The sequence below is a fragment of the Pogona vitticeps genome, chromosome 3 (assembly GCF_051106095.1).
Source record: "Pogona vitticeps strain Pit_001003342236 chromosome 3, PviZW2.1, whole genome shotgun sequence".
In the NCBI taxonomy this organism is placed as follows: Eukaryota; Metazoa; Chordata; class Lepidosauria; order Squamata; family Agamidae; genus Pogona; species Pogona vitticeps.
The window spans coordinates 259951457-259971045 of record NC_135785.1 but is presented as its reverse complement, the minus strand read 5'-3'; the positions used below and the strand labels follow the sequence as shown (position 1 = coordinate 259971045).

Genomic DNA, 19589 nt, shown 5'->3' with positions numbered 1-19589 from the left:
GCCACCTGTCTTTCTAACACAGAACTCAGGGGGTGAGGAACGGAAGCAGAATAGGACCACCGAGAAACGGAGCAAATATCTTCCCCACACCCAGCCACAGAGTCTGGAGAGACAGACGCCAGGCTGGTCCATCACCTCTACTGAGGGACTGGTTATTTTCTGGTCTTTCTCTCCACACACTTTCCCCAACAAAAGGTTTAAGAACTCACTGCTCCTGTCTCTCTCTTCCCCCTGCTTTTCTTTGGTTTCTGTTTCTGTAAGATTATCACACTGAGAACAAGCCCCATCTTTTACTGGTTCATATTACCGCACTACCAGGAGCCCTAGAAACCTTTTCAATAAAGAGCTAGATAAAAAGGCTTTAAATAATATAAGCATATCTACCGACCTATGTACATCCATCCATCCATAAATATGACAGAGATATCAGCAGAGGTGGTAAAAGTTAATTACACAGGCTTGTTCTTTTCCAAGGTCGCACATATTTGCTCTTCTGTGAGGCACAGTGGGGAATGAAGCTCCCCCCCTTTATGGATAATATGAGCATGTTCAGAGGAGCTCTTAAAATCTTAAAATATAATCCCCACCTTGAAGAAAATTCAGCTCGTTTTCACATCCTATTTGCTCCAGTTTAAGAGATGGCTCGGTCGCCCGTTGATTTGGGCGAGTGTTGGAAATCTGCATGATGTTACCATAGACTCAGACCAGTCACTTCTATTTCAGAATTATTTTTCCTTGCTTACGTGTGTTTGTTTGGTTTATCCCAGTCCTTCCCAAATCTGTTAGACTTGTTCTTTTCTCTCGCAAAAGCCCAGTTCCTATGGGGTTGGGTGCAGCTAGCATTTCTCTGACATCAGCCGTGATGTCAATTGTGGACATGTTCTCCCTAGCAAGAATTCTCCTGGTGTTTAGCAACGTCTTCCTTTCACCTCCTTCATACTGTGCTCTGAAAGCTTTGGCAGGGGACCCAGATGAAATGAACAAAGGTGGTCCATTTTGCAAGGCTACGGGGCGAAATGTTGGGACAGAAGTTTGGAGTGTGGAGTTCCGGATCTTGGGAGTTTGGGTGAAGAGACCACGGCTCCCACCCACACGGATCCAAGCCACACACTTGGTGTGGATAAGCCATATTTCAACAAGAAGCATCATCTCTGCGATTAAAATACAGTAAAAGTTCTCTTCAGTGGCTAGCGTAACTGTTGTGGGTCATATCATCTTCGCTCCTGACTTGCAAACTGGAATATTAAGGTGCAACCTTTTCATTGGGTTGAATGGCAGTTTCTTCTGTAGTTGTAGGCATTCAGATAATTTCAGGAAGACCTCTGGTTGTTTCAGTGGATTGTCCACAGCGGCCCTTGAATCCGATGTAGTTTGATTCACGTTCACAGTCCTAATTCCTTTTATACTACCCTCCTGTCAATCTCCAGCTCTCCTGTTACGGTCTACTCTGTCAAACTTCTGGGAATGTTTAAAGAGTTGTATAGTGTTTGAATTGTGGTGCTGGAGGAGACTCTGGAGAGTCCCCTGGACTGCAAGGAGAACTAACCTATCCATTCTGAAGGAAATCAACCCTGAGTGCTCACTGGAAGGACAGATCCTGAAGCTGAGGCTCCAAATAATTTGGCCATCTCATGAGAAGAGAAGACTCCCTGGAAAAGCCCCTGATGTTGGGAAAATATGAAGGCAAGAGGTGAAGGGGACGACGGAGGACAAGATGGCTGGACGGTATCACCGAAGTGACCAACGTGAATTTGACCCAACTCCGGGAAGCAGTGAAAGACAGGAGGGCCTGGTGTACTCTGGTCCATGGGGTCATGAAGAGTCGGACAGGACTAAACGATTAAACAATAACAAATTGTGTAAGGGGAAAAGGAACCATTTTAAAATATTCCACATACATGTACGACATATGCCATGGAAACGCTGCAGTTTGCTGGATTTTGTTGGGAGTTGTTTCAGTTTTGTATTGCTTTTTATCTTTTTCACCTGTACAGAGGGGATCTAGGGCTAAGCCAATGTAGCAATGCAATGATAAGTCTTTTCTCTTTCCCCTGAGCTCATAGTGTCGCTAACGAAGGGCCCTAGAAAGCCCAAGATTGCTGGTGTCGCCACCCCTTGTGCAAGAATCATTCTGCTTGGAAAAGAAGAAAATGTCGTTGGGGACAAACGTACTGAGAAGATATTGCTGGTGGGTCTGCCCCGGGTAGCATAATACTGCAGCATGACTGCAACTTAGAACTTGTATAAGTCACCTTTTGCACTACGGCACTCCTTTTTGCACTGTAGCTCCCATAATCCCTCAGCCATCTTTTCTAGGGAATGTCTGGGGGTTGCAGTGTAGACGAATAATGTTTCCAAGCTCCAGCACGAACCCAACCCTTGTGGGCTTTGTTTCTTCCTACTGAGAGACTTCCGGAGTTCCTGGAAGGTTAAATATGTCTTGAACTGCATTACGCTTCTCCACCCACAGGTGGCACTGTGTATAACACAATCACAAAATATCTTCTTTTGTTGTTGTTTGTTGTTGTTGTTTAGTTGTTAAATCGAGGACATGGTGGCGCTGCGGGCTAAACCGCAGAAGCGTGTGCTGCAGGGTCAGAAGACCAGCAGTCGTAAGATCGAATCCACCCGATGGAGTGAGCGCCCGTCGCTTGTCCCAGCTCCCGCCAACCTAGTGGTTCAAAAGCATGCAAATGCAAGTAGATAAATAGGGACCACCTCGGTGGGAAGGTAACAGCGTTCCGTGTCTAAGTTGCACTGGCCACGTGACCACGGAAGATTGTCTTCGGACAAAACGCTGGCTCTATGGCTTAGAAACGGGGATGAGCAGCGCCCCCTAGAGTCGAACACGACTGGACAAAATTGTCAAGGGGAACTTTTACTTTACTTTACTAGTCGTTAAATCGTGTCAGACTCTTCGTGACCCCATGGACCAGAGCACGCCAGGCCCTCCTGTCTTCCACTGCCTCCCGGAGTTGGGTCAGATTCATGTTGGTCGCTTTGATGACACTGTCCAACCATCTCATCCTCTGTCGTCCCCTTCTCTTCTTTCCATCATACTTTCGCAACATCAGGGTCTTTTTCAGGGAGTCTTCTTTTCCCATGAGATGGCCAAAGTATTGGAACCTCAGCTTCAGGATCTGTCCTTCCAGTGAGCACTCAGGGTTGATTTCCTTCAAAATGGATAGGTTTGTTCTCTTTGCAGTCCAGGGGACTCTCAAGAGCCTCCTCCAGCACCACAATTCAAAATATCTTCTATTACAAGATAGTTTTTCTATAGGTGGAGTTACCTATACATTGCTGGGTGTTCTTCCACAAGATGGAACCAGCATTGTCTTGCATCAAATGAAAGCAAGTGTGAGTTGCACTGAAGGAGAACATTTAGTACTTTCCTTGGGTCCACCAAAATTAGGACAGAAGAAATTATTCCATGGAACAGAAATAGAGGAAGTTATCCTTATGACACAGGGAGCTATTTTGTGCAACATTCTTGATTCTCCAAGGTGCATCACACATATGTAATTCTTGTAAACCACCTTCAAATGTTTTATTGTTACATAAATGATTGGAGTAAACACACAAGTTTTAGACCTGTTTGCCATTTCACATGATAATCTTACCAAACAGAGGTTTTATTGGATGGATTAAGGAGTTCTAACATAATTCTCTGCAGCTTCACCCCAACTACCCTTTCTCAGGATTGAGAGAAACTGGCAAGGACACGACTGTTGAGCTTGTAAAAGCAGATACAGCTTTTCAGATTTTTGGAGTCAAACTCTCCGAAATCCTAGAGACCCGTGCTGGATGTGCGATTCTGGGCATTGTAGTCTCAAAAAGCAATGTTTTCAAGCTCTGCCGACAAATGGGTAAACGAATACATTTGTAGAATGGCTCTCAGAGATGCTAGTCTTTATCAGACCAAGAGACACTGTTCTTACCTGGTGTTCTCGGATTTTCTGCTCATACACTGGTGTAGGAAGAGATAGTCTTGAGGGGCGCTGGCGGAAAGGGTGGTCCGGGTATGATTAGTAGGCGAATCAAAAGTGAAGAGGGTGGGCTGGCTGGAGTGCGAAGGGGCTGAAGATTTGCGCTCCCGCAGCAGCCGCTGGTTCGAGCCGCTGAGCTCGGCTGGAGATGAACGTGGGCCATGACTTACTGCAGGAATACTCCTTAAAGAATCTGCACAACGGGAAAAAAAAGAGAGTTTATGAAGAGCCGTATGGTCGACACAAAATAAAACACAAATGCAAGAACAGGCAATACCTTTATAGACCAAATAAAAAATAATCACACAATACGCAAGCTTTCGTGGATCAAAGACCACTTCATTGGGCTTGCGGAGAACTTAAAAGTCCAAAAGTTCATGACAAGATGGATTTTGCCAGGAAAGTTACTCTTAGATGGAAAATTCAAAAATTCTTGGCAAAATGGAATTCGCCAAGCACACCTTCCTTAGATGTGCATCAGGAGAGGGACGGGAAACTGTGGTTGATGTTTAAGGGCTACAAGCTGAGGCAGCTGTGGATTGACAGTAACACCCCAGTTCTTCAAACAAAGAGGCACAGGCCATGTGCGTGCATGTGCATGTGTGCGCGTGCACGCACACACACACACACCTCTCACCATTTGGCCATTCTTTGAAATGGACATATTTCCGCTTCGCCAGGGAGGGTGGGGTAACAGAAAACCTGAGACTTCCATCTGGGAATTGTCTGAGTTCACTCTGTTTCCCTCACCATCGTTGCAATTCATGGTGGGAAATTCTGAGAGACACTTTCTGCAGCTCTTGTATTTTGTTGTTGTTTAGTTGTTTAGTTGTGTCCGACTCTTTGTGACCCCATGGACCAGGGCACGCCAGGCCCTCCTGTCTTCCACGGCCTCCCGGAGTTGGGTCAATGTCATGTTGGTCGCTTCGATGACCCTGTCCAGCCATCTCGTCCTCTGTCGTCCCCTTCTCCTCTTGCCTTCACATTGTCCCAACATCAGGGTCTTTTCCAGGGAGTCTTCTCTTCTCATGAGATGGCCAAAGTATTGGAGCCTCAATTGATTTTGTTGAACTCTAGTTCTTGTATAACCAGTACAAAATAAGTTCCCTGGCTCAATAAAATTAGCTACTTACTCCAGGGGCAAATGGTGCTCCTTGGGTGTATTCTAGTCTAGGAAGGTCTTGAAGGTGCCCCTTCAAACATTCCGTGCTCCTTGATTTGGGAGAGCTTGGAAAAGTGACTTGTTTGGGCTGAAGTGCCCAGGACCCCTCAGCCAGCAGGGACATCATGAAAGATCCACAAAGCATCCTTGGCTTGCAATCTGGCCAAATCTCCCGAATCAGTCTTTCCTTCTTTGGCTACCAGAAACGATGCGAGAGCAACTCCTGTTCTCAACTCTCGTTGGGTGTCTCAGCCACCTGTTTCAGCTCCCCTTGATACCTGCTTTCCTGTCCTGCTCGGCAGAACGATGGACTCATTGAGTCGGAAGGGGCCCATCGAGTCCAACCCTCAAGGCGGGAAAACCATCAACCGATCATCATTTGCAAAAAACATCCAAGCTCTAATCTGAGGAACAGCGCACGTGTTTTACTTTCTTGGCACGTACTTTAAAAAATGGACTCTTAGCTCTGGATAACTCCCTTTGTGGTTTCTTCCCATCTGAAGGAGGGAGGAAGCGAGGGATCTAAATTCACAAAAGGAGACCATAACACAGTGTTTGTGAGGCTTTGGCAACTACAGAACCCATCAGCATGATGTGGAATATCTTCCCCTTTTAGGCCTGCCTGGCACCAACGCTGGGCTTTTGGTGAAAGGGGTTGTTCACCTAAGAGTTTGAGACTTTGCCACCATGGCCTTGGTGTTTGTTTGTTTGTTTTGGCCATATTGGACTGTGGGTTCTCTCTTGATTTTGTTGAAATGCATTTTGCTGCTTTAACTTTTAAGAGGCAAGCTTAGAAAAGCATCATTGCCGGCAAATCTCTTGCGGTTGACAAAGCAATGTCACATTCCTGCCGATTAGTAGCCCCCGTCCTGTGCAGGTTTACTCGGAGTTCAGTCCTACTGGGTTCAATAAAACTTAATCCACGAGAAAACCATGGTGGGAGCACAGAAATATGGTAGTGGCAGGGGGTTGCCATTTACTTGGGTTTTATAAAAGGGGGTCACGGCTTGGAAAAAGGTTGAGCAAAACTGCCATAACCAGTAGCCCGTTCTTTATATCCTCTGAGTGAGGTAATTAATCAGCCTCCTACCATGCGCCAAGACATAAAAATTGACTTGTCTCCCATATTTCCTGCACCACTGATCCACCACAGGTTTCTGTTACGATGGGAAGAGGCACATTAATATCTGGAGCCCAGTGGCTGCTTTCTGCCTAAATGCACCATTGATCAATTTAACATTACTTTTAACGCTGTCGGCGAGAGATTAAGGAGAAAAATTCTCTTTGCATAGCTCATTACGTGGATCGATTACACACAGAAGCCTCACATTCAATGTTTTGGAGAAACGAGGGGGGAGGGACCGTTAGCAACACATGACATTTTCATAATTAAGCAGCGGTGTTTTAATAATTATACTTGTATTCTGCAAAGATTTGTTTTAATAATGCCCGATCTTAGTTTTGAACTGTACTCTGTTAAAATAGAAGTTATTATTTATATAAGTAAGACCCCTGTATCCGCTGGATCCGTATCCATTGATTCACTGATTCTGATCCTGGCCAATAATAATATAGGATGTATTTTTCACACCTCTCAACAAAAACTGTAACTGAAATTAATTACTGAATCATTTTTAAAGTAACTTTCACATGTCTGAGACACAAGTTATAAAACTCAATAAAAATGTTTTCTAAAGCTGCAATCTGATATATCACTTACTTGAGAACCTGCTTCATGGAACGTAGGCACACTTACTTCTGGGTAAACACTTATAGGCTAAGTAAGATTTCTGTTTTATATAGGGTTGGGTAAATTTACTTGAAGCGAGAGCTGGACCGTAAAGAAGGCTGACCGCTGAAGAATTGATGCTTTTGAATCGTGGTGCTGGAGGAGACTGCAAGGAGAACAAACCTATCCTTTTTGAAGGAAATCAACCCTGAGTGCTCACTGGAAGGACAGATCCTGAAGCTGAGGCTCCAATACTTTGCCCATCTCATGAGAAGAGAAGACTCCCTGGAAAAGACCCTGATGTTGGGAAAGTATGAAGGCAAGAGGAGAAGGGGACGACAGAGGATGAGATGGTTGGACAGAGTCACCGAAGCGACCAACATGAATTTGACCCAACTCTGGGAGGCAGTGGAAGACAGGAGGGCCTGGCGTGCTCTAGTCCATGGGGCCACGAAGAGTTGTACATGACTTGACGATTAAACAACAACAAATTTACTTGGAGGCAAATATGTTCTACTAGGTAGTTATTTGGTATAACATCAAAGGAATTCAAAGTTAGAGGAGGTGGAATCACTTCTTTAGTTATGCTTCTATCTATACAAGCTTAGATGGCTGGGTCACTCAGTGAGTTAAGGTGGCTGGATAGCTCAGTGGTTTAGGTCTCTGGTGGTGGAGCCAGAGGTTGGGAGATTGATCCCCCCTCACTGGGCCTCCTGGGAGAAAAGCCAGCCTCGGTGGCCTCGGGCAAGATGATCACCATCCCAGGGCCCCCCCAGAAGAAGGGAACGGTAAACCACGTCTGAGTCTTCTCTCCCTGGAAAACTCTAAAAAGGGTCGCCATAAGTCAGAATTCACTTAAATGATGATGATATACCACCTGAACTTCTGGTTTGCTTCTTGGGGCTGAATTAGGCAATACAGTTAACATGTCATTAAAATCAGATTTCCCTGACAAGGAAAAGACTTCCTGTTTATTCTAGCAAGCGTTTACCTCGACCCAGATTTGGCAAATTAGCCCGTTCTTGGTCTATCATCGGACCAAATCAGGGATTTCACAGCCCACCTCTTTTACCAGGTGCTTAGCCCTGATAGACCTTTATGTCCAGATAGCATGCTAAGGAGAGGTAATGTACAACGGTCTCTGTCTGAGATCTGACCCTTCCTTGCAGAAACGTAACAGAATGCTAGAAAGTTGTTTGACTCCAAAGAAGTGGGCCACCTTCCATGAAAGTTTAGGACCAATAAAACCAATAACAAGGTTCTTTTACAATATGGCTTACAACTGGCTTCGAAACGTAGTCACTCAACTATCTGCATTTCCTTAAATGGGTCTGGGAAAAGATCTGATTCTCTTGAATAAAAGAGACACATCCAGAAAAAAACAAAACAAGACTAGACAAAAACAAATGAGTGCAGGAGGAGTACAGAATAAAATCCAAGGAGATTTCAGGAGAGCACCCAATCCGAATTACCGGGTGCTCTACTTACAGCAATTTGTAGCTCTGCTGGTATGCAGGTAATGGAAACAAAGTGCATTGTCAACTTAAAGAAGGGATTCATCCATCAACACTTGTTTCATTTAGTGGAGACCTAAAAAGCCATGCAACGGGCACCTGCAATAAACCCCAACAAAGGCAGAGGGAAGTCCATTCCCCTGAATTTGGTATTGATTTCCAAAGATGTATTCCCTTTATTCTTCCCCCCGTGACCCTGCTTGCACTGCTAAGAGCATTAGTGGTGGGTGTGGACTGAGGACCGACTCATCACTGCGACAGTTTCAAAAAAAATGCAAATATAAGCCATAGAGGTTGAGGGGCAGACAGAGGTCTGGCAGCTGGGAAGCTGATATTTCATTCATTTGGGAAAAACCCAGTAGACAATGGAATGTTCCACTTTATTTGAGGGAACATGAGGACCTTATATCTACTCTGCTTTGACATTCGACTGTATTTTTTACTGGAGTATCTGACTTTCGTATGTATATTTGAATGTTTTATTTATTTGGTTGTTGTGGGTTTTTTGGGCTCTTGTTCTGAAGGTTGTTCTTCGTGACGTTTCGCCAGTCTCTGTGGGCGGCATCTTCAGAGGACAGCAACCTGTGCTCTGGTGTAGTTGGCTAGGGAGTGCAGTATTTATGGCTGTGAGATAGGCTTTTGTCTTTTTCTGTAGATGGGTGATTAGTGTGTCTTGTTGTGGGTGTATTGTTGTGCTAAGGAGAAGAGATTATCTGTCATTGTGGTTGATGGGTGTCATTAGCTGGTCTTTTGTGTGTAGTGATCCCCTGTCCTTGTGGAGTTTGTTGACCTTTTGCACGCTGCATTCTTGAGAGCTGGGAGCCAAGTTTTGTTGAGCTTCACACTTTCCTCTTTTTTGTTGATGTTCTGCTGGTGCTTGTGGATTTCAATGGCTTCCCACCCACAACAACCATTAGATCCCGGCCATGAAAGCCTTCGCAAATAGTTTTATTTATTTATTTATTTATTTATTTATTTATTTATTTATTTATTTATTTATTTATTTATTTATTTATTTATTTATTTATTTATTTATTTATTTATTCATTCATTCATTCATTTATTCATTTATTCATTTATTCACTTACTTACTTACTTACTTATTGACAATATTTGTATCTCACCTTCCTCCTTAAAAAAGGACCCACTGTTTATTCATTTAGAAATATTTAGAAACTTCTACATCATCACATTGCAAAGCCAATAATAAAATACACTGTGTAAAAGAATACGTAAAATCAAGATCACAACATCTACACTATCCATAAAACAGGATGGGGAAACTATATGATGTGGACACCACACGGTTAGACCAGGAAATTTTAAATACAGTGGTGCCCCGCATAGCGAGATTAATCCATTCCGGATTAAACTTCGCTATGGGAAAACATCGTTAAGCGGAACGGGAAAACCCACTGGAACGCATTAAACAAAAGTTTAATGCGTTCCAAACGGGCCCAAAACTCACCATTCTCCGATGTTTTCCCATGTTCCGGTGGCCATTTTGGGTGTCCCGGCGGCCGTTTTTGGTGTTCCGGCGGCCATTTGGGGTGTTCCGGCAGCCATTTTGGGTGTCCGCCGGCCATTTTGGAACCGCCGAACACCTGTTCCCCCGTCGTAATGCGAGCATGCTCTCGCATTAGCGATGGGGAAATCCGCATCGCAATGCGGATTCATCGTTCAACGGTGCACTCGTTATGCGAGGCACCATTGTATTAAACCCAAGCTTTTCTCATCTCCCACAAACTGCAAGTCACCTGACTTCATTTTGTGACTGGTCACTGAGAAGCAGGCACAGGCTCATTTGGGAGTTAGGATGATAAATGAAGCACAGGACTCTGCAGTGAAATCGCTTCTCTGGAGCACTAACAGGCTTTTAGTTGCTAATGATTTGCTGCCTCTAATATATGATGAGACCCTGAATGACTCGGAATGCACTGGCAGAAATATGCGTATTTTCAAGAGGTATCTAAAAAACATGACTGTCAGAACATATCGAACATCAGAGAGAAGATCATTCCACAAGGCTCCAAAAATGTGGAGAGGGTGGTAAGACTGTCTGGTACCAACCAGGAGGGCTCCTGCAGACGACCTAAATAATCAAACCAGTTTCTAAATAACAAGCAGTTTCCAAGCTGGTTAATAAAACTAATAAATAAGAGCAATATTAAGAGCACCAGCAACACAACAGAATACAATAATTCCTTTTTAAAATCCCCTTGGTCAGTCAGTCACTTAAAGGAAAGCTTGCCTGAAGAGAAAGGTCTTTGGCTGCTTGCAGAAAGACAGCCAAGATGGGGCCAGCCGGGCCTCCAGTGGGAGAGAATTCCACAGTCTAGGAGGCACAACAGAGAAGGCCTTTTCCTATGACCCCACCAATTCATTTGTGAAGGTGGTGGGGCATGGGAGGAAGGCCTCCCCGAATGATCTTAATACTTGGCCATGCTCATAAAGGGAAAGTGTTAAGTCTTAAAAGTACGGTAGTTTTATGTTGGTGGCCACACTGACAGTTGAAGACCTAACTTTCCAGGCAGGCTTTTAATAACTACAATGGAGTCCCTGGATCCTAGGTTTGTTTGTTTTTTTTGGCTTTTCTAAACTGGCTTTTGAAGTTTTAAATCTTTTTATTACTTAATGGATTTTTAATTGTAGTTTAAGTTCTCTTTATAGATAGATAGATAGATAGATAGATAGATAGATAGATAGATAGATAGATAGATAGATAGATAGATAGATAGATAGATAGATAGATAGATAGATAGATAGATAGATAGATAGATAGATAGATAGATAGATAGATAGATAGATAGATAGATAGATAAGAACATGGATGGATGAATGGACGGACGGATAGATGGACGGATGGGCGGGCAGGCAGGCAGGCTGGCTGGCTGGTTGGTTGGTTGGTTGGTTGGTTGGTTGGTTGGTTAATCATGGCAGATCAAGATGCGAATCATCCAGATGGTGGGGAAAAAACCAGAAACCAAGAACGCAGAACTCGCAATGCGTTACAGCAACTTACTGCGCCTCCTTTTAAGCAGCTTTTTGGTAAGTGATAGAAAGATGCCAAGCTGCCTCACACAGACTCAGGCCATCCTCTTCTATCTAGCTCACAGCAAGGGATCTTCACATTGACAGGTAAGAGAGGTCTTTTCCAAGCTGTGCGACATTCACAGGGCCTGGCTTGTGCTCTGACAGCTCTGACAGCTGCAGATTTGGACCGAGGTCACCCCAAGCAGTGGAATGAAAACACAGTGGTGTCAAAGGTCCATGTTTCCTACAGGGAGCTTTCTCTTCATTCTTAGCCTACTGCACACCAGTGTAACAGCTGTGGAATAAGCATAAGCCCTATGCTGGTGTTGTCCAGGGTCAAGCCACCTATTAGACAGGGCACATAATTAGCCAAGGAGTTTAAGCACTTATTTACATGCCTCTGTCTGCCAGCAGTGGGACATGGATCCCTCAATCGTCCATCCCCCCCCATGCTTCCCTTCTTACCATTAATTCATGAAGACAACTTCAGAACCCTTTTTTTTTTGGGGGGGGGTAGCTTCAAAAAGCTATTTTTCAGAATATAACTCTCCCAAGCCAGTAGGAGATAAAGCCGAAGAGATGTGGAGAGTTATAGTACAGAAAAATAGCATTTTTGAAGCAGTGGTGTTTTTCCTGCAGGGAATGAAGAAAGATGATGGGTTTTTACAGGGTGGAGTGATTGCTACTACGTAGTAACAACTGTGTTCAGAAAACAGCCAGCCATTTAGTAACTTGTTCCTGCACTGTTGTTGTAACATAGTGGGGGAGTTTAAATAGGGAGTGCGTGGGCCTGTGAACTTGCTGTCAGATGCAAGCATAAAATTTGTGATTTTTTTTCCACCTAAAAAAGGAACTTTCCTCCAGTCTCCTGTACAATTCCAACAGCCTTCATAAAGCGCTTAATGGTCACCTATTTTTAAAAGGACACTGCATCACCTGTTTTTAAAAGGACACTGCATGCTCTTTGCTTATCTCAGTAAAATAATCTGTCTCCCTTTGAAACGGCCACTCTGGTGACAAGGCGGGAATGAAAATAAACCAAAAGAAAAGAAAAATACTTGTTAAAAAATGAGAGATCAAGAACGACAGAAACAAATAGAAAGGATCAACTTTCAAGAAGAGAAGAGTGCCAGATACTTAGCAATTCAAATTACCAAGAAAGCAAGTGCACTATTCAAAGACAATTATATAAAGTTAATTAGAGAGATACAGAATAGCTTGGAGAGATGGCGAAAATTACAGCTTTCGTTGATGGGAAGAATAGCAACCATCAAAATGAATATTTTACCTAAAATTTTATTTTTATTTCAGACATTTCCTGTGATATTAAGACAGTCATTTTTCCAATAACTTTAATAAGATAATCATGAGATTTGTTTGGCGAGGTAAAAAAACCCCAAGAATTAAGATCAAAACAATGCAAGATGCTAAACAAAGAGCAGGTTTTGGTCTCCCAGATTGGGCATTGTATTATAGAGCTTGTGTTTATCTGTCTGGATAAAGGAATGGATAACCTTAGATAATGACAGACTATTCAAATTGGAAGGACATGATCTACAGTTAGGCTGGCATGCTTTTCTACGGTATAAAAAAGATAAAGAGCAGAAAAGTTTCAACTTGCACATGATAAGAAGAGCTTTACTAGGAATTTGGAAAAAGATTATACAGCAGATTTACCAAAAAAACAAAACAAAACAAAAAAAACCACCAGGCTAGGTATCACCTAGGTTGTATCATCTTTACACAAACTAACTTCATAACAGAAGCGAAACTTTTAAGATATCAAGATTTATTTTAAAAGGATTGCGAGTTAAGGTCCAAAGAAGAGTTAGAAACACAAAACATATATCTAAACTGGTGGTCTAGAGAGTACAAATGGAATCTAGGTACTCGAAAGACAAGATAGAGGGCTTCTATGTGGAACAAGTAGCAATGTATGGAAGTGAGAGCTGGACCATAAAGAAGGCTGACCACTGAAGAATTGATGCTTTTGAATTGTGGTGCTGGAGGGGGCTCTTGAGAGTCCCCTGGACTGCAAGGAGATCAAACCTATCCGTTCTGAAGGAAATCAGCCCGGACTGCTCCCTGGAAGGACAGATCCTGGAGCTGAGGCTCCAATCCTTTGGCCATCTCATGAGAAGAGAAGACTCCCTGGAAAAGACCTTGATGTTGGGAAAGTGTGAAGGCAAGAGAAGGAGACGACAGAGGACGAGATGGATGGACAGTGCCACCGAAGTGACCAACATGACTTTGACCCAACTCCTGGAGGCAGTGGAAGACAGGAGGGCCTGGCGTGCTCTGGTCCATGGGGTCACGAAGAGTCGGAGTTGACTTAATGACTAAACAAGAACAACATATGGAACAAACAGTATTTGATAAGCCTTTGTTGGGTTTATCAACAATTAAGAAAATGTATGATTATCTGCTTGAAACAAAAATGCAAGATGAGATTATAAAAGAAGGTATGATTAGGTGGGCACAAAACAAGGGACATAATATTGATATTGATCAATGGTTGCAAATATGGAAAAATAATATAAAGCTCACAAAATTGGTAAATTTTAAGGAGAACACACACACACACACAAACATACATTACAAAAAATGTTGCTTTGTAGTGTTGCACTAACCCCAGAATTGTTTTTACTTAATATTATACCAGATAACATAGATAAGACAAAAAGTTATCTAGTTATATATATAGTCACTGCAGACAGAATTCTTTTTTGAGTTAAGTTTTTTATTTTTCTTAAACTACAACATAAACATAAACATAAAATACATAAACCAAAATACAAATCGACTGTGTTCCCCACCACCCTAGCCGGGACCTCTTGCAGTTCTTCTTCCTCTGTCTTTCTTCTTCTTCTTCTTCTTCTTCTTCTTCTTCTTCTTCTTCTTCTTCTTCTTCTTCTTCTTCTTCTTCTTCTTCTTCTTCTTCTTCTTCTTCTTCTTCTTCTTCTTCTTCTTGTTCTTCTTCCATTATTGTCCTCTGCCTTGATTCTTGATTTGAAGCTTTCCCTTTTCCTCTAATTATTCTTTTTCATCTCTCCTTTCTTAACCTTTAAGTTACAAGTTACTGTAACTTATCATTTATAGCAATGTTCCCTATTTCATGATACAATTCTTCCATTCAAAATTCAGGCTTTGATTTCCAATTCCTAGCTATTCTTAATATCAATATTTGAGAATGTGGATAAGAAGACTAGAGAACTGATTACCAATTTATTAACAGCAGCTAGATTAAAGACAGAATTCTTTATGCTAAGAAACTGGAAGAAATCGGAGATACGGAAGCAAGAGGAGCTCCCGGAGAAGATTTGGGAAGCAGCAGAAATGGATATATTATTGGAAGTGCTGAAAGACTGTTCAATACAAAAGGCAACTGAACAATGGGATTTATTATATCAGTGACTTGAGTCAGTAGATAGAGCTTGATTAACATAGAATTAAACTAAGTGACTGCAAGTAGGAATCTGGAAGGACAATCAAACTGTATTAAAAAAATTATTGCTAAAGAAAAGACAATCCATCATGTTACAAGTAATAAATACAAAGCTTAACATAGTAAACTGTCATCTTCCTTGTTATATAATTTAACTGTTGACCAATTGCTATTCCCCACAATTCTCATATTTACACGATCCCCCGTTTCATCTTAAAGAAATATCGACCAACAATCTAAATGCTTCAAATTGTTTTCCAAACCACGTGTCTCGAGATTTATTTTATTGACATATTTTAATAAAGGTTTTCACCTTTCAGTGAATTGACTGTGCCTTATTTCTCCTCTATATAGCCTAACTTTATTAGTCATTTTTTCCATCAACACTGCATGACATATCTTATTCGTAAATGTTCTCCTTCTCCCTCCCTTTTTCTTTCCCCACATTTCCCTTACCTTCTTTATTCCTTAACCTATCCCCAGCTCAAAAAATAAAAATAATGTTTTTAAAAAAAGAAACGGCCACTCTGCATTTTTAAAAAAATGTTATAAATGTATAGCAAATGACACACATACGTCTCCTAAAATATTTTACTATTAATTCCAACTACAGCTACCGCAATGTAGAAATTCTCTTTACATTGTCAATGTTTTGTGGCACTGCTATCTTCTCAAGTCCAGGCACACAGGCCTAAAGCTGGCTTCCTTGACTATGTACAATAATCTCTTCTACTAGGAGTGTAAAGGCAAAATACCACATTTTTCAGTGTATAAGACTATAATGTTGTCTAAAATCTTTAGACTAAAAATTGAGGGTCATCTTATACACCGAAGTAAGCTGAGGAGAGAACAAAAACAAGTGGAGGGGAAAGCGCTTTGATCCCTTTCCCCCTACACTTGCTAAGCTCCACTTAGATTTCTTAATTTTGGATTAGAAAAGGGGGCGTCTTATACATGGGGGCGTCTTATACACAGAAAAATATGGTAGATAAAAGAGAGAGCTGTTTGGGAAGACACTCTTGACTGACAAACACTGATGCTTTATAAGAACCACGGGGCCAGCTCAGCAATGTGATTAGCAGATCCATCTCTTACAGGACTTTATTACAGACAGCAGGGAGAGGCCAGCATATTTTAATATTTTGTCTTATTAAAAAATAAATCACCAGAACAAGGATATCAAGGAGAAAAGTAATCCTCCCAGAATCAGCCAGATTTGCTTTCTAATAAGCTAGCTTTTCAGACACAAGAATTTGCTTTTGATGTGATACAGTCTAGCAAGACTTATCCCATTTGACTATGTGATAATCATCACCGTCTGGCTCAAGGTTATTCTGATAACTATGGAGTACATTGCACAAGGTGCATTTTACTCCCTTATGATGCCGTGTTGCTGATCCAGAACTTCCACACATTGCAAACTGATCGGTAGTTCCCCACTACTAAACTGACAATCATGGCATTTCAAGGCAAACAGATGAGAAAATGACTTCACCCAATTAACAGTCCACTTTAAGAGATTAACTGCCACTAGGTGGAGTGATTGGACAGAGATGGCTGGGCAGTGTCATCGAAGCGACCAACATGAATCTGACCCAACTCAGTCAGTGGAAGACAGGAGGGCCAGGCGTGCTTTGGTCCATGGGGTCACGAAGAGTCGGACACGATTTAACGACTAAACAGCAACAACAACAAGGTGGAGTGATTGCCATGAGTATACCTGGTGTTTTGAAAAGATTAGCCAAATTCAGGGAAGGTACACCTGTCATCAATCAGTACAGTGGACCCTTGACTTACAGACAGCTTGACTTACAGACTTTTTGAGTCTGCAAAATTTAGGTTTGACTTGCAGCCTGAGAATTGACTTACAGACCAGAAAAAAACCAAAACGGAACAAAAACGGCCTGTTACGGGATTAATCGGTTTTCAATGCACTGTAGGTCAATGGAGACTTGACCTACAGACTTTTTGACTTGAGAACCGCCTTCCAATACGGATTAAGTTCTCAAGTCAAGACCCCACTGCATGTAGTGCATCACAAACTCAAAACAGAACATCCGTGTTCAGGAACACTCTCTCTTAGATATAGCAATAAAATTGGCTAGTTCGATCGCACAAGAATTTCGTGATTGGAAGAGTTGTCTGGCATGGACTACTGTTGAAGATGGTGGACTCTTCTTCACTGACAGTTTTTCAACAGGAATTGGATAGTCTACCTGCCAGTTAGGATTTAGCTGAGGATCCTGTGTTGGCAGTGTGTTGGATCAGATGGCCTTTGGGTTCCCTTCCAACTCTCCCTTTCCAAGATGTTATGCCATCTGCAAGAACTTTTCAGGGGAACAGGACCAGCCATTAGAGGAGACAATACAGTGGTGCCTTGCTTGACAACATTAATCCTTTCCAGCGAAATCACTGTAGAGTGAAATCGTCGTCAAGCAAAATAAAAAAGCCCACTGAAATGCATTGAAAACTGTTCAGTGCATCCCAATGGGCGAAATACCTCCTCATCCAGCGAAGATCCTCCATAGGGCGGCCATTTTATGCTCCCTAATAGCGAAAAATCCACCCTAAAAACAGCGGAAAGCCATTTTGCACAGCAGGCGGCCATTTTGGAAACCCGAGGATCAGCTGTTTTGATTGTCGTAAAGTGAAAAATCGGTTCCTGAAGCAGGGAACTGATCATCGTAACGTGTTTTTCCCCATTAGAACATCATTTTACAATCGCAAAAGCGATCGCAAAAACCTAACCCTCAAGCGGATTCGTCGTTTAATGAGGTAATCGTTAAGCGAGGCACCACTGTAATTGAATCTCAAGTCTCCTTCAGCCAAAGAAATATCACTTTCTCCTATTAGGTTACTAACCCTACCTGGTGACTGTGTCCTACCTTATTAAGGTCAGTTCTTTGTTTGAAGGTGTCTTAAACTGAAGGCGGCCCCTCTAGTTTAAAGAGACACATTATAAGGGGAAAAAAGAAGTGGCAATGAAGTTCCCTATTAAAAGTTAGCATCTGCAGAGCAAACTGACCAGGGACTTCCCGACTGAGGTGAAAACCACTGCATTTCTATTATAGCAACTGTTTCCAAAGAGTCATCTATACAGAGATTTAAATTAGGATTTAAAAACTGTCTTGCAAACCTGTATCTTTTTTGGTCTTCTTTTAATGGTGATAACATTTCCTCTTTATTTGGCCAGAGGTAAAGAATAGTCCCAAGAAGAATCACAGGAGTTTCAACCCTGGAATCCTTACAGAGTCAGGAGCTCTTGGTAGAAGTATCAATCCATCTAATGCACTGTTTTCTAGTTTGGTAGAAAATGTTTGTTCTCACTTACTCCTTTTGTGGATCTTCTCAGATTGCTCCTGCTAACCTTTTTTTAAGGCAGAAACCACCTGGACTGAAGCCAGACCATTCCATAGAGACGTTCTGCCACTCAGCAACGTGTGCACATAAATGGCTTACTTTAATTAGTGACTTAAGAGCTACGTGTTTTAAGTGTGGTTTTGAGTGGTAATCATGTTAGTTCGTGCAAATATATCATTGTAGGTAGGCATCCTTCAGTCTCGAGAGACTATGGTAATGTGCTCTGAATAAGGTCTTGCAATAACGTCTAGTGTGGCTATGAGGCCACTTTGAGTGTCCATCCCTTCCACACTGAAGACAAATACAATCTGTCCCCTGTCCAGCTCTCTGATTTGGCTGGTTTCGGGACTGCCTCTTGGCCTTGGCCTGCTGAACAAGTCCCTCTTCAAATTGGGAGAGGCCATGATGTAATGCCTGCCTCCAGGCTGAATGCTCAGAGGTCAAGGTTTCCCATCTGTCAAGGTCCATTCCTAAGGCCTTCAGATCCTGCTTGCAGATCTCCTTGTATCACAGCTGTGGTCTCCTTCTGGGGCACTTTCCCTGCACTAATTCTCCATACAGGACATCTTTTGGAATCTGACCATCAGCCATTCTCATGACATGCCCAAGCCAACGTAGACGTCGCTGTTTCAGTAATGTATACATGCTAAAAATTCCAGCTTGTTCTAGGACTACTCTGTTTGGAACTTTGTCTTGCCAGGTGATGCCCAAAATACGTCGGAGACGACACATAGGGAACGTGTTCAGCTTCTTCTCCTACCATGCACAAAGGGTCCAGGACTCACTGCAGTACAGGACTGTGCTCAGGACACAGGCTCTTGGTATATCTGCCATCAGCTTCTTATTAAGCCCTACTCTCGTTGTGAGTCTAGCTTGGTTGCGGAAACAATACAAATGCAGGAGCAAGTAGTATCTTCAAACAACCATTAAGAATTAAAAAAACCAAACAAACAAATAGCAAGTTTCAGTGATAAATCATCTTCTTCAAGGTTGTGCATCAAGTTCCTCTGGGTAGTTCCAAACTTATGCGCTGTTTTCAATGTCACAAAACCACATGGCTGATGGCGTGTAGAGGCCAGGTCAGCTTCTTAGATGGAAGCAGCTTCAGCATGCATGTTGGTTTCAAGCTCTTCTTCAGCTATCAACTTGGAATTTATGGTCCATCTCTTAAAACAGAGGACAGTCACAGGCAATCCAGGTTCCTCCTCCTTCTCTCTTATTGAAACTCAAAGAGTTTCTCTTTAGAGAATACAGTTTCTCTTTAGCTTAGTATTCCTTCATGATTTGTCATTCCTTTAGACAGATGACAGTTGGGTCTGTAATTAGGAGCTGGTAAAATTGAGAGCTGAACAACGGTGTC

The 19589-nt window shown here is 42.4% G+C and overlaps 1 protein-coding gene across 1 annotated transcript in view; it reads right to left on the bottom strand.

Annotated features, from left to right (window-relative positions):
• GAB2 (GRB2 associated binding protein 2) overlaps window positions 1-19589 on the bottom strand; it is a 161572-nt gene that overhangs the window by 14736 nt on the left and 127247 nt on the right. The window contains exon 3 of the mRNA XM_072993491.2: window positions 3939-4179. Within this exon, the coding sequence (XP_072849592.2) occupies window positions 3939-4179 (241 nt within the window). The remainder of the gene's footprint in view (window positions 1-3938; window positions 4180-19589) is intronic.